General features: G+C 35.8%; 1 protein-coding gene across 2 annotated transcripts in view; it reads right to left on the bottom strand.

The window, feature by feature from the left end:
- PIKFYVE (phosphoinositide kinase, FYVE-type zinc finger containing) overlaps positions 1 to 14,523 on the bottom strand; it is a 76,552-nt gene that overhangs the window by 24,404 nt on the left and 37,625 nt on the right. For both annotated transcript variants that reach the window (XM_063098508.1, XM_063098509.1), the window contains 10 exons: positions 14,308 to 14,488; positions 13,544 to 13,618; positions 11,506 to 11,613; positions 8,357 to 8,497; positions 7,613 to 7,739; positions 6,213 to 7,369; positions 4,393 to 4,493; positions 3,100 to 3,171; positions 2,251 to 2,422; positions 71 to 249 (listed from right to left, as the gene is read on the bottom strand). In XM_063098508.1, the coding sequence (XP_062954578.1) occupies positions 71 to 249; positions 2,251 to 2,422; positions 3,100 to 3,171; positions 4,393 to 4,493; positions 6,213 to 7,369; positions 7,613 to 7,739; positions 8,357 to 8,497; positions 11,506 to 11,613; positions 13,544 to 13,618; positions 14,308 to 14,488 (2,313 nt within the window). The remainder of the gene's footprint in view (positions 1 to 70; positions 250 to 2,250; positions 2,423 to 3,099; positions 3,172 to 4,392; positions 4,494 to 6,212; positions 7,370 to 7,612; positions 7,740 to 8,356; positions 8,498 to 11,505; positions 11,614 to 13,543; positions 13,619 to 14,307; positions 14,489 to 14,523) is intronic.

Here is a 14,523-nt window from a genome sequence, read left to right as displayed (position 1 = left end):
TAATAGTGGAAACATTACAAAGCCTTCAAAGGATTATGTGATCACATACAACGTCCCTTTGACTTCTTACCTGAAAGATGCCACCATCTGGTTATAGGAGAAATACTGGTGATAATCATGGTGGATAGAGTGACCACATGGCTCAGCATTGGCTCTACGAGTGTACTGGTGCCCATAAAACCTGAGTTCAAGGTATTTTGCAAATGACATAGACCAGGACTCATTGGAAAGAGCAACAACTGGTGTTACCTGGAATTCAGCAAAAATAGTTTGTTATATAATTACATACTGAGAATCTCTTTTTTTAAAAAAATGTATTTTCTTTTCTAATATAATCAATATATTCTGACTGCAGAAAACTTGGAAAAGAACAAAAGTTCAAAGGTATGTAGAACTGTGGGTGGTGGGAGAGAGCAGCATTACCATTAATCCCATCACCAACGCCAATATACTAATATATGTTTACTTTCTTTTTATACATGAATACATATACATAGTTTATTTGTAAATAAAAACTCTTTTCCTATAATTAGTTTTCCTATAATTAGTAAAAAAGATAAATAACTTTATCTTTTTTACTAAGCAATATATCATGAATATTTTCCCACATAAATATTCTTGTACAACTTTTTAAATGGCCTCAAAGTATCCTATTACATAAACATATATTTAACCAATCCCTACTGATATGCATTTAAGACATTAAAAGTTTTTCCTTATTTGGATGATGCTCTAATGAACATCCTTGTATATGCATACTTAGAAACAGCCACAATTATTTCCTTGGAATAAATTAATAAAGGTGGGAATTAGCAGATCAAAGGGCATGAACATTTATATGATCTTTGATACTTTTTGTCACACTGCCTTCCAAAACAGGATACTGGTTTATACAATCTCCAACAGTATTTGAGAATACTGATTTCTCTACTTTCTTACCAATCCTAGGAATTAAAAATCTTTGAAATGTGATTTCTTGAAAAAAGTTAAAGGCATTTTTACTGGTTTCACTTATATTTCAACTACTAATGAGTAAATTTATTTGTACATGTTTACTGGCCATTTGTATTAAATTGCTTTGTCATGTCCTTTGCCCATTTTTCTATTATTATGGCTTATAGAAATTTAAAATTAAGTATATTTATGTTTGGTCATATTATGTTGTAACTTTCCTTGACACTAGAAGTTTTTCATTTTTGTGTAACCATACAATTTTTCCTTTCTGGCATGACCCCAAAAGAATTTTTTAAAATAAAGTGCAAAGCATGCAAGATATAAAGATCAAATTTAAGTTACTCCTTCATGCAATGGCCGATCTACAGAGTTCACATACTCTACAACAAAATATTACCATCTATCTAACAGGAACTAAAGGCCTATAAAAGCAAGCATGAAAGTAAGACTGATAACTGCTAAAAATTATTTCATGCTTGTATATTTGCTGCTATAGGAGCAAATAACTTTAATTTTGCCCTTCTCAACCACTGATATTAATACAGGGCACACTATTATTTTATCTATAATTCTTATATGTGCCATCCAAAAGCACACTCCAAAATAAGCCAACTAAGACAGAATGAAGTTAAATCTGGTACATACTCACTGCAAAAAATTTGGATAAAAATTATATATTGAAAACATAATATTGGCAAATACCAAATATTTGCCCCAAGTTAAAAAAGTAAAGAAAGGCACAGAAGAAATAAAACACATGTTCTTTCCTCAAGAATGTACATGCAACCAGTAGAGATCAATTTTAAAACTAGTGGAGATTCATTTGTATCTCTTAAGATAGCCACATTGATATAAAGTCACATCTATTATACAAATATCCTAATAAACTGTAGTTACTGCTTTACAAATCTGTCTCTACCTCTAGAGGACAGAAGCCATTCCCTATTCTTTTTTCATTCCTAGGGCCTAGCACAGTATCTGGCATACAGGGTTGCTAAATAAATGTCTGCTGAGTGAATAAACGAACATAATTGAGAACTGTCAAGATACAATCTCAAGATATTTTACTGGACAAGGCAACTAACTATATTTTATTTTATGACTGATATATTCCTTAAACAGAGTTTTCAAAAAACAAATATTAGATTGAATATACACCACTGGAAGGTAAAATAATAAGAGCCCAATGACGAATAACAAATCCAAAATAATATAAACCAACTTCTCCCTAAAAAAAAAGAACTATACAAATAAAAAAAAAATGACATATGAAATGTTGTAACAAGGTATATTTACCTGTTTGCAGATTCTGCACCAGGAATATGTGAGAATTGTGTGTTGATATCCAGGTACTGGAGAATCCAACTCCTTCAGGATTATCTGCACACAGCCTTGGCCATGAACAAAGCGCCGAATGTGATGCACCATGGGGGTATCACAGAACATGCTAGGACACTGATAAGAAGGCCTTTGAGAAATAAGAGAGTCCTTTTCACATTAAGCATGAAAAAGAGGCCATGTATAATAAATACTGGCTAATCAGAACCATTGTCAAGGAGTGCAGCATCTTCTCTCTCTGATCTAGAGTAACGATGACCGGTAGACAATTTGTACAGGGACTCATGTTGCTCTAAGCCTGCAGCTGAACACCCTGTCTTCAACACAGTGATTGATGTTTCATTTGTTAATCCCCTTTTATTTACCAAGCAGTTTTAAAACATCTCATTCTACACATTCAAACCCTGACATTTCTGGGGATTGTTATTTCCTATACAGGGTGCTGGTAAAGATTAAATTACTTGCGCTTTGCCACGTAGGTGGTGAGTGACAGCGTTAAGACTTAAACTGAGGTCTAGCTGATTCTGACACTTCCCCTGCCTCTCATTTGAATCGCTATAAAAGACAGACAACCTAAAAAAGGCTTAGGGAGGGCAGGGTAATTAGATGGCAAAGATATGAAAAATGTACCAGATAAGACATCCCAGTTTGAATATAAAACAGATTGCTTCTTTGTATGGTATACTCTGATATGTGGATGAAAGTGAGGACCATACAATACTTAACATCCAAATCATGTTTATATTTTAGGTTGAAATTCTGGGCATCAAAAATGCATTGGAATATAAGGAGAAAATCTGCTCTTACCTGAAACAGTATCTCTCTAAAAATATTCCTAATGTAAGATCATTCTTTCCATAAAATTCCATTGTTACAATCCTAAAAGAAGAAATCACTTCTTAGAAACATAAGAATTACCACACAGCAAAGACATTTCATGAGACCACAAATTACAATTACTTGTTAAACGTACTTATAATAAAGTATTAAATCAGGCAATATTCTTTGTCGTTACAGAATGTTTTGCCTCATCCAGTAAAACAAGTTTACACTAGTTACACCCTAGCATCTTTTTCACTCCAGTCCATTAGTTTCTTATCAAACTATTTAATGAGGATACATAAACTATAATATTGAGTAAAACTGATTCGAGTTAGGAAGAGGTAAAAGTTTCTTTTACAAAGCCTTAAGCCCTGTCAACATAAAATGGGACTCCTGTCTCCTGCTCTCTAGTATACATCTTTACTGAGCATTGAGAACAGCAGCTCATATTCTTGCTAAAGCACCATTTCCTAACTTTATATGTAACTTACAAATGCCCACAAATAAAGAGAGTTTGGCTATATGCCTACAGAAACCCACCTTTTATTCAAGCCTTGTCCTAAAGAGTCCACAAACTCCCACAGAAAATTCCTATGGGCTCCCCCAGCCCCAAGTCTGCCTGCTGGAGCTATACCACTTCTGGAAGAATCCCTGATCTCACTGCTGGAAATTAGTGTTTCTGGTGTCCAAAATTAAAACACAGAACACACTTTTCCACGGAAACAATGCTCCAAAAGAAAGGAGTTATGTTCCATAGTACTTTCTAAACTAAAGGTAAACTATGTAATGTAAAGCTATGTAAGTGTATATATGGTTTTGTGACTATCATTTGAAAAAAATAACTTATTATAAAATGTGTTTCTAGGCCAAAAATAATAATAATAAAATGTGTTTCTATTTCTATCGATCTACTTAGAATTAAGTTTAAGCTGACAGCTTTTATAAAAATGATGCCTGAAGGAAAATCTGCCTAAACTATACATGTTATCAAATTGCCTATAAACCAGATTTTGTGTGTTAACTTTGTTGCTTTTCTAAGCACAAATTTCTCTTCTATCCCTCACATTTTTTTCACTCTTACTTAAGGTACTCTCATTTACTTTTACCCGTGAACAAAAATTTCATATTTACTTCACAAGTTTAAAAGTTCTATCTATCAGTTTACATATGACCAGCAATGTGCCATGTACCTAAAATCAGGTCTTAATGGCGTATTTTTTTTTTAATTGCTGGAATTCTATGCTGTAGCACAATAGTGTAGGGGGAGAAGAATCCTACCAAGGACTGACACAAGCACTGGGAGCATTGCTGGACTGAGCAGAAGAGCTGCTGAAGAGCACACAGAGTCTCTGGTGGTTAACAGGATTCAGACAGTCCACCTGAAAGAGAAGAAACAGATGAGCAACTGACGTCGGAACACATTCCAACACCAATGTGTGATTCTAACATCGAACATGTTCCACTCTATCTGTAAAGCCTCCAATCCGCTGTAGGGGTTCTGGTGAAGATGTAAAACTACTACAAAAAAACTAAATATAAGGAAGAAGGGCAGTTGGTTTTTGAGGGAAGATAATCCAAAAAGTTTAAGTCAAACTTAAAAATATGAAAAGATGTCTCTGTATTTTTATAAGACTGCATTAAGTTATTTTGGAAGAAAAAGTTGACTACATATATCCATATAAAAGAGTCTGAACTCATGACTGGATATAACATCAATCTGAGACATCCAGAAACTTAAATTCTAAGGTATTTATTTAATCTGTGTTTATGCCTGTTTTTGATGATTACAAAGGTAACACCTTCTCTGTGTTAATATTCAAACAGTACAGAGGTACGTGAAGCTCATGAAATACATAAAGCCTCTCCTCCTTTGATGCCACCCCACCTTCCAAGCTAAGTAGCTTGACTGTATGGTTAAAAAATATCCATTAATGAAGTTTTTTCATGGTGGAAAAAAAAAATAAAACTCATTCTTTTTGCGTTCTCACACATGTAAACACACACGAACACTCATGAGTGGTTTTGTAAAATGGGATGATGCTACATATATTAAAACATAACTTGTTTTTTAACGCTTAAAAATATGTCTTTATACAGGGCTTTTTACAGGTCATCAAATAAGATCCAACTCATCCTTTTACTGGGAATAATTGGAAACAATCCTTCAATAAACATCTTTGTACATATATTCTTACAAAATGCAAGCATCCTTATACAAACATGCTTAATTATTTCTGTAAAAATAGATTATAAAACGTAGGAGTCCAGGGTCAAAGGTAAATTTATGTATGTGTAAATTAATATCACCTATCGCTTTCAATAAATTTGTACATATATAAGCATAAATTTGTATAAATTTATATAAAATTTATGAAAGGTGTTTTTCCACACCTTTATTAACCATGGTTCTTTTATCACTTTTTACCAATCTCACAAATAAATTACTTAGCACCACTACTATTTAGCACTTCCTTCACTACCAGTGAAACAGAAAATCTTTGTTTTATTCAACAATTGCATTTTTTCATCTACAGATAGATTTGCTCATTACTTTTATTACTACCATTATTAATAATGTGTCCATAACAAATATTCCTTAATTTGTCCTCAATTTCTGCCTTAAAAAGAAAGATAAAGGCTACTGTCATAATTAAATAATATAAAGAGTTTTATGTTAATAAAAAAAGAAATCGAACATTTTTTAAAAACATATCCATTTCCCACAATAAGCTTCCATCTCTCACTCTCCCCGTCACTACCATGAAATGAATCAAACATGTGTCGCACCACATCCAAGTCATGCTGACAGAAATTTTAAGCATCTCCACACTTTGCCTTACCTCAGGGCTCTTCTCAGTTTACTATGAGGTCATTTTAAAATCTCAAAACCCAGTTTCATTACTTTATAATCCTACTTCACACATATTAAAGCAACATATAAACTGGCAGACTCAAGACAAGAAAATAGCATAGAAAAAGAAAATATTTAATAAATCGGCATGTAATTTGTCATATAGACTTTCTTATCCTGCCATAGCAGAGTTTTTTTTTCAACACATCCTAAATTTACATGAGCATCCAAAAGTGGTCTGGCTCACCTTTGTTGACCATATTGCATCACTCGGAATCAGCCCTCTGTCTTCATCACCCTCAGTTTTGTTTCCTGATTTGCCACTTGAAGTACCCGATGCATCCTTTGAATGAGCAAAAGGGTCTAGATTTTTCTGAATTCTTCCTCCTCTGGCTCGGTAATCAGCCAGCATTCTACCCAAGCTCTGGCTATCACCCAGATGCTCAGCAATTCTAGCGCTAACTAGTTCATGCGAGGGCAAGATTTGAATAGACTTGGCCTGAATACTTCCATTCATGCCCTGAAGTCCAGAGAGATCCCTGAGCAGCTGTTTCTTCCTCCTGTTATCCATTTCTTTGAACTCTTTATTGAGGAGAGGAGACCAGTAAACCTGCTCTGCAAAATAATCTCGGGTAGAGCACCTCATCCCCTTTTCAGTTAAAAGGAAAGGTTCCCGGAATGTGATTACTGGGGAGATACAGAGGATCACATCTTTTAATTCCTGTTTAAAGGCCAAAGAATAAGTCTTTCGTTTATCTTCAGAAGAGGTGACTTCCTCAGTAACATACAATCCAGTGTCATCCTGTAGAGGGTCTCTAAAGGCTCTCATCTGGCTTTTGGGATCCTGTAGTTCATCTAGTTGCTGCAATGTCTCTGACTGCTCATTGCCTACATCATCCTGCTGGTCATCCACATGGAGCGGCAACAATGATTCTGGTACAGATGGAAAGAAAGAACAGGGGATACCTGCCGGGCAAGCTGTTATGGCATACTCTTGATGCTTCAAAGAGGCAACAGCCTGTGGAAGACTTTTATTTTCTTGCTCACCCTTCTCAAACAGAGTCCTTGATTCCAGCCCACTGCTGTCATCAGAGGGCAAAGACTCAGGAGGGAAGTCAGGTTCCCGGAAAAAGGAACTTCCACTGTACTGCTCTTGTGCAGCCCCCTCAGGCCCCCGTCCCTCAATCAGAGAATGGAATGAAGGGTTTTGCATTAATGTGGGAGGCATAGCAAATTCATCCATGAGGAAGGAGATCTCTAGTTGAGAATGATAAGCTACACAGATCATAAATACTAGGATCTCCTTAACTCGAGCCAGCTCATAATCAGAGCCTCCTCTAAGCTTGATTGTACAGCCTAGGTGCTGTGGACAGCCTTCAAAAAACATCAGTGTTTTGGTTTGCTCTACAAAGAAACAAACAAAAAGTTAAGAAGGCTTAGGTGGCAATCCAGAACTCCAGAAAGAATTAACCCATTATCTTAACATCTACAAAAGAAAACGCTTACGTGAATAAGACTACAATTGCCTATCGCCACTTAACTACTGCCAATAGATACTTCCTACTGAGTAAGCATTGCAATACTGATGAGTTAACTCATTTCCTCAGTTTCCCAATCTCAGGTGAATCTATGCTAAATGTCACTCACCATTAGGCAACTGAAATATTTGCATATAAAATTTGTGACAAGTGCCCAGGTGTGGTTTCGTCAGCAGCTGGTCCATTGACATTACTAAATCACCTTGGGTCATCCGACTGATTCGTTCTAAAACTTGCTACAACACAAAAAAACATTATATTACAAAATTAGAGAAGAATAAAAATCTTAATTAATATGGAAAAGTAATGGGAAAAATAACTCTCACAATGAATTTCCTTAATTTTAATAATTATATAACAAGCTTTTTTGATTCTAGATTAGTCTACACTTAGTTACTTAGTAATCAATATGTGCCCACTAAAACAAACCATACTCAAAAGACATTTAAGCATTATGCATTAGCACAAGATATTATGGAAAACCAAAACTTCTTAGAATTGGTCTCTATTCTGCAGAGGGTAAGCTTTTCAAGGTAGAAAACATTTTCTGCTTTTTGGTGCAATTTCCCAACCAAAATAAAGAATCAACAAATACCTACTGATTAACTAATGTCCACTCCACCTTTGGTCTTGCAGACACCTAAAATAAGTGTTATATAGTCGCACACTTTTTTCCAGTCTGAGATTCTCCAGTCTTAAATAATGAAATAGATGCCATGCCTTCTATCCTACTTTCAATATATATGGTGCAGCAAGGAAATAAAGATTCCTGTATACCTACCATACATGCATATAAATTTAAAAGCTATGATTTTTTAAAATGATATAAAAATAGAGAAATGAGAACACTCACTGATTTTACATTAATGACCAAAGTAATGCCATGTTCCAGTAACATGTCCTGGGCAATCCGAGATACTGTTTTCTCAACTAGAACCAATGTGGGTCGAACATCAACTATTCGCTGAACATAATTCTTCAAGAATTCCCTTTCCTAAGCAAGAAAAACAAGAAATATTATACCTGATACGATTCAAGATACAGACATATTAAAATATTGAGATAGCTTGACTACTAATATCAATCAAAGCCTAAATTTTCTTCATCCACAAATAAGTATGTAAGCAAATTAATTCAAACACAATTAAGAATCTCATTCATCATTCTAAACTGTTGATTATGCTCAAGTTTCAGGAAAAATTCCATTCTCCAACTAACTTTACTTTGAAAGATTTTCAATTCTTACCTATAATATAAAAGCCAAGAAACCAATTAGCTCAGAGGTTAAAAAACAAGAACCAAAAAACCTAACCTCACAAGTCCCAAGATGAAAACAATTTCTAAGAGTTTTTACTATGGTTATGAATTCCTTCTTTTACATTCTGAAACCAACCAGAGTATCTTTTTTTCTGGGTATCTGAATAAATAACTCTCTAACTGATGTTATTTCAGCTACTTCCTAATTCCAACCTCTCAACAGATCATATTCTTCTACCTACAATAGCTTTAGTTAAAGATCTAAAACAGAATACTTAATACAATTTCATCACAAAGGCTTAATTCAAAACAAATGAATATTGTAAATAAAAACTAAAGTTAAAACAACAGTTCATTAACTTTCATAAAATTTCTGGGCTCCAGACAGGAGACAACTGAAGGTGAGCATGTTTGTCACTCCTGTTCCATGTGCCCAAAGTGTCTTCTGAGCAAGACTGTATTACTGTTCACTGCCACTAGCCTATATCCTGCAATAAACCTGACTTCTTATTGAGTATATTTCTTAATGTCTTTTTATTTTGCTGATAGAAATTGTACCTTTTCAAATTCTCCCATTATTAACAAAATGGAACTTTTTCCTGAAATGTGTTAATTTCCTACTCTACTTACTAAATTGTAATTTAACAGCATTTAAAATTTTGTGTAGCTTTTATTTTGTGTATTTGATTTGATTTGATTTGTGTAGCTCCAATAAAGTATAATTAGAATAAGTTCATTTTTTAAAAGTTTCTGCACCTGGTACAGGGATGGCAAACATTCTCTCAGTTCCAACTTCAATCAACTATTTTGACCGTACTAAAGCACCACACTAAAAAGGAGGCCTGGTCCAGGCTCAGCAAGGAAAGAGCATGGAGGGTAGGCCATGAGCACAGAGTGGAGCAGTGGCAGACCAACAAATCTATTACACCAGCCTTGTGAAGATGGTATAAGGTCACAGGCTAATTATTTCCATGGCCCTTGTTTCCCATCCTCCTTTTTCTGACTATCTGCCTTTCAGCTTCTTCTCTGATCGGTTATTCCACACTGGGTGGACAAAAAGAAAAGAAAAAACTCAAATCAGCTGATACTTTCTATCAACTGAAACTGTAAAGTTTAAAAGGGCAGGAGTTAGGGATGACCCCGTGGCTTACTCGGCAGAGTGCAGCGCTGGGAGCGCAGTAGCGCTCCCGCCGCAGGTTCGGATCCTATATAGGGATGGCCGGTTCGCTCACTGGCTGAGCACGGTCACACACACACACACACACACACACACAAAAAGGGCAGGAGTTAAAGGTATAATAAAACTATGTTTGAAAGCACTGATGAACAAGATGTTTTACATTATATGAATCAAGCCATGTTTCTTAAGTACACGTCTGCTCAGAGCATGAAAATATTTTAGTCTGCTAACCCGATTCCAAGAATCAAGTGATTAAAGGGGATAAATTTAAGTATACCTTTTTCATAAACAAACATCTGTGGATTTCAATTACCCTAATTCATAAATTCCAAGACTGCAATGAGGATGCATTTTACAATCAATGCAATTATGATTTAATCCTGTGAAAGTCTTCTGCTGACATCTTCTGTGAAGTCAACAAAACCCCCAGCATCAAAATACCTTAGATTCCATGAATAATAATTGTTTCCCTTTATTTCTTCTTAAGTTCCATACTAAAAAGTCATAGTAAATCAGAGCTAGAAAGGATGATATAAATCTAGTCAAAATCCCTCATTTTTACTAACACAAATGAATTCCAAAGAGGAAACTGCCCCAGGTAACGGAATTCATCCACTAAGCAGAGTTTCATAAAGCACTGTGCCTTTCACTACAACTCAGTTTTTAGGAATGATAACAAACTAAAATTATCGGCATTTATAGGAGAAAAAGGGTTGGAGCAGAAAACTTAAAACCTATGCAACTTCATATCCACAGCACTAACAAAAATAATAACTGGTACCTTAAGAAAGAACTTGGACAGCCCAGGCAGACAGCTCAGGATGGCTGGAAGCTGCCTCAAGGGAAATTCGAAATGCACAGAAACAATTATACAGTACAAGTGGAAATGGAGCTCTGAGCAGCTGAGCTACCAAGAGCCATCTAGAGCAGGAGGTGTGCCTCTCTGGGAAGACAGCCCAGTAAGCAGATGCTCATTTTTAATTTCTTAAAATAGAGCCGCAAGGGTTCCTGCCTGTGTGGCAGCTGAGCTGAGGCTGTTTTCTGTTCCAGTTGAGGGTTATTAACCCACTGCAGCTATTCTGAACCCCCTTGCTTAGAAAACCAACACAACTTACACCTGATGTTATTCCCGTTCGGAAACTACGTTTAAGTTAACTGGTGTGCTAGAAACAGGTTTTAGTACAACAGACTGTATTACAAACCAGAGATTCCATTAGGGACCTGCTAAGTTAGAGAAATTCTCACAGAAAATCAATGGTCCAGATGGGAAAGGGAAACCAGTGTTTGGATTTTCACTTTTTCTTCCATGTATTCCCAGTAATGTGTTCTCTTGAACACTCTGAAACTTTAAAAATGAGTGATGGAAATTTGGGTAATCTACTTCTAAAGTGTAACACATAAAAGTGCCTTTTACAAGAAATTTTTAAAATATAACAAGAGCAATAAAGTTTCTTTCTTCGGCTATCCAATTTAATCAGCTGGAATGAGTCAAAATAATTAGGTTTGCAAGCATCATAGTATGCAAGCATCTCTCCAAATTATTACTTTCAGTAATAAGTTCATACCTGAAGCACAATAGGATCAATGCAAGTAAACTTAGTTTCTTCTCTATAGAGATACTCAATGGAACACTTCAACAGAAGAATTTTAGGATTTTTAATACAAGAATTCATCTACAAAAAATAAACAGTTTGTTAATGTTTTTAAAAGTTTGCACTTTACAGAACTCCTTTAAATTCATACTGTTCATAATCCCCAGTAATTTAAAGTATCTTTACATTAGTATTAATATACTCTCATTCTATTCTTTTGTTGTATTCTCTTACGTTTTTCAAAGCAAATAGTTTGTGCAGAGCGATACAAAATTCATCACAAATTGGCTTTGTTTTCTCAATACCAGTTTAATTGATTCCTCTATTCTCTTAACTATTTTTATTTCTAACACTGTAATAAAAGATATGCCTGGGGCGGGGATGAGGAGTGGGACAAACTATTTTACAAACTCCAGGAAATCAGCAACTTTGAAAGCATATTTTAGTCTTTCTAAAATTCAAGAAAGGTAGAAGAGAAAGAAAAGAATTAAAACACCTCCTAAACCTATTTCTAAAAGAATAAATTCCCAGACAATCCTAAATTGGCAAGCTGAATTGGGTAACATGAAGTTATAAAAGAAAACTTTAGAGCATCTTCAGAAGCAGAGACTCAAACAATATAACCTAACCATGCAAGTAAAGCCACAAGCAGAATAGCCTGAGCCCTGCAACTGAGGTTTCAGACTGACCAAGTTTATAGCCCCAAACTGGCAACTATATTCAGTGCTCCTTTAGCAACTACAAATTAAAGACTGTCTCTAAATATGATCAGTGGAGAAAAAGAGTCATTCAGGCATATGTTCCTACCACACCCACATACAATTTTTTTCTCAATTCCTGAGAAGGGCAAAACACATTTACCTCTTAATTCCACCAACATCATTTAATTTTATTTAAAGTACTACTTTAAAGGGTAATGTGTTATTTTAATAATACTCTATGTGGAAACGCTGGCTGACTTCAGATCATTGCTATAAAAGTATTATTGAATCCAAGCATACTTTTATTTATCTATGGCCACTAACAATTTTCAGAAGGCTTAATGCCTTATGAAAAATAAACTATTAGTCTCCACTTAGAAAAGAGTGAAAACAGGACTACAGTTCATCTATCCAGTCACTCAGGTTAGAAATCTGCCTCAGCTCTCGTTGTAACAGAATCAGTATCCCCAGAAGTGGGGCCAAGTTATCTCTATGTTTAATAAGTTCCCTTGGTGATTTTAAAGCACAGCAAGGTTTGAGAACACTGCTATAGATCAATGATTTCTCAAAATGTAATGATCAACAAATAATACTACCTGGAGTGCCTACTTTAAGTTCAGCACCCCCATAAACTCCCACTACCCTAAACCTAGTGAATGAGAAGTTCTAGGGGTTGGGCTTAGGAATCAACATTTTTAGCAAGATCCACAGGTGATCCTTATGCGTACTACACTTTGAGAATCAAAAGCCCTCAGAATAAAGTTCAAAACCCTTAGTGGAATACAAAGCCCTTGCCCGCTTCTTCCACTCACATCTGCCATTTCTCATCTTACACCTTAACTCAGAGTGTCCTAATACCCCAGGTTATCTCGCCCCACTCCTTTGTGCTAGTACTAGAAAAAGGTCTCAGGGCTGAGGGTAGAAATAAAAGGCGAGAAGGATAACATAATAACATTAACAGTTCTGTAGCTGAGCCCTAGAAGAGAGAACAGTTTTAGAATGCTAAGCCTCTAGAAGGATTCCAGTCTGTTAGAGAAACCCTGTCTCTCTGCAATGTGGCAGGGTCAGGGAAAAAATGATACCAGTATATAATCATTCTGTTGGTCTGGTAGCCTGACCCTCCCCCTTCCTTCTTCTGCCTGGTAAGTTCCCATTAACCAAATTCCAATCCATTCACTCCTGTGGCAGACACTGCCAGCAGCCCCTCAATGTCCATTCTCCTTTTCTTCCATGATTAAGGTACCTCAACTTGTTAGCTTAGCAGACAGCCATGGTTTGCTGAACTTCACTGTTGAACTGAACCACATTACCTTTTTATGTGCAATGTTCTTGGTACAAACAAAGCCATTCACAACCACAGAATCAAACTTCTTTCCACCTGGGATCTAATGGAAATTTAAGAAAACAACAAAATTCAAAGATACATCCTTAGAATCCAGTCAGATGTATGCTATAATATCTTTCCATTTTTATTTAAACTATTATGTAATCAAACAAGGACAAATAGTTCTAGGACATAGTTCTTCCTTTCAACCAATGATTAATGGCATCTAAGAATGATTGTCTGCTTTCCTTCTCCCTACTCTCTAATGTACTGTATCTGGTACTCTAAAACACTCACTGACTGAATAAATCGGTGCCATGTGTCAGTTAAAACCACTATTAAGTTAAATATTATAAGTGAAAAATACATAGAAGTCTCTATGTATTTTTATCTAAATAAAGAAACTGCCCACTGCTTTTCCTCAGAACAGTGACAGTAATCTGTGGAAGCAGGATTTCTCATAGATGACATGTCACGAAGGGGAAGCAAGAAAGGAAGAAACTGTATTTGTCTGGGTTCCCAACTCATCCCCCATCCATCTCACCTCTTCTGTTCACCTCTCACTTCCTGTGAGTGGGTCCCTGACTCCCAAGTGCATTGCTAACAAACAGAGCAGACAGCAAAACCTCCCACTGCTCACCGAGCACTCCTCAGGTCAATGATTCTTTTTTAGATTACCTTTAAGAGACATGTTACTATTAGACCTGCCTCATCAGTTCCTAGTATTAACTAAGTATTAGCAGAGCTCACTTTTTTGATGTGGACAAATTGACGGATATCCATGTCATCATCCTGATTCTTCACATCAGGTCGGACAGTCTGAACAACCTGGCAGACAAGTGACACAATGATGTCCCTCCAAGATGGTGACAATGAGTCATTATGGAGCAACTGCTGGAGTAGTGCCATCATGTGATTATGATTAGCTGAACTACAGAAATATTACAAAAAAGAAGTTAGCATAGT

Source organism: Cynocephalus volans, chromosome 1 (genome assembly GCF_027409185.1).
Source record: "Cynocephalus volans isolate mCynVol1 chromosome 1, mCynVol1.pri, whole genome shotgun sequence".
NCBI lineage: Eukaryota > Metazoa > Chordata > Mammalia > Dermoptera > Cynocephalidae > Cynocephalus > Cynocephalus volans.
This window is presented reverse-complemented; position numbering and strand designations above follow the sequence as displayed.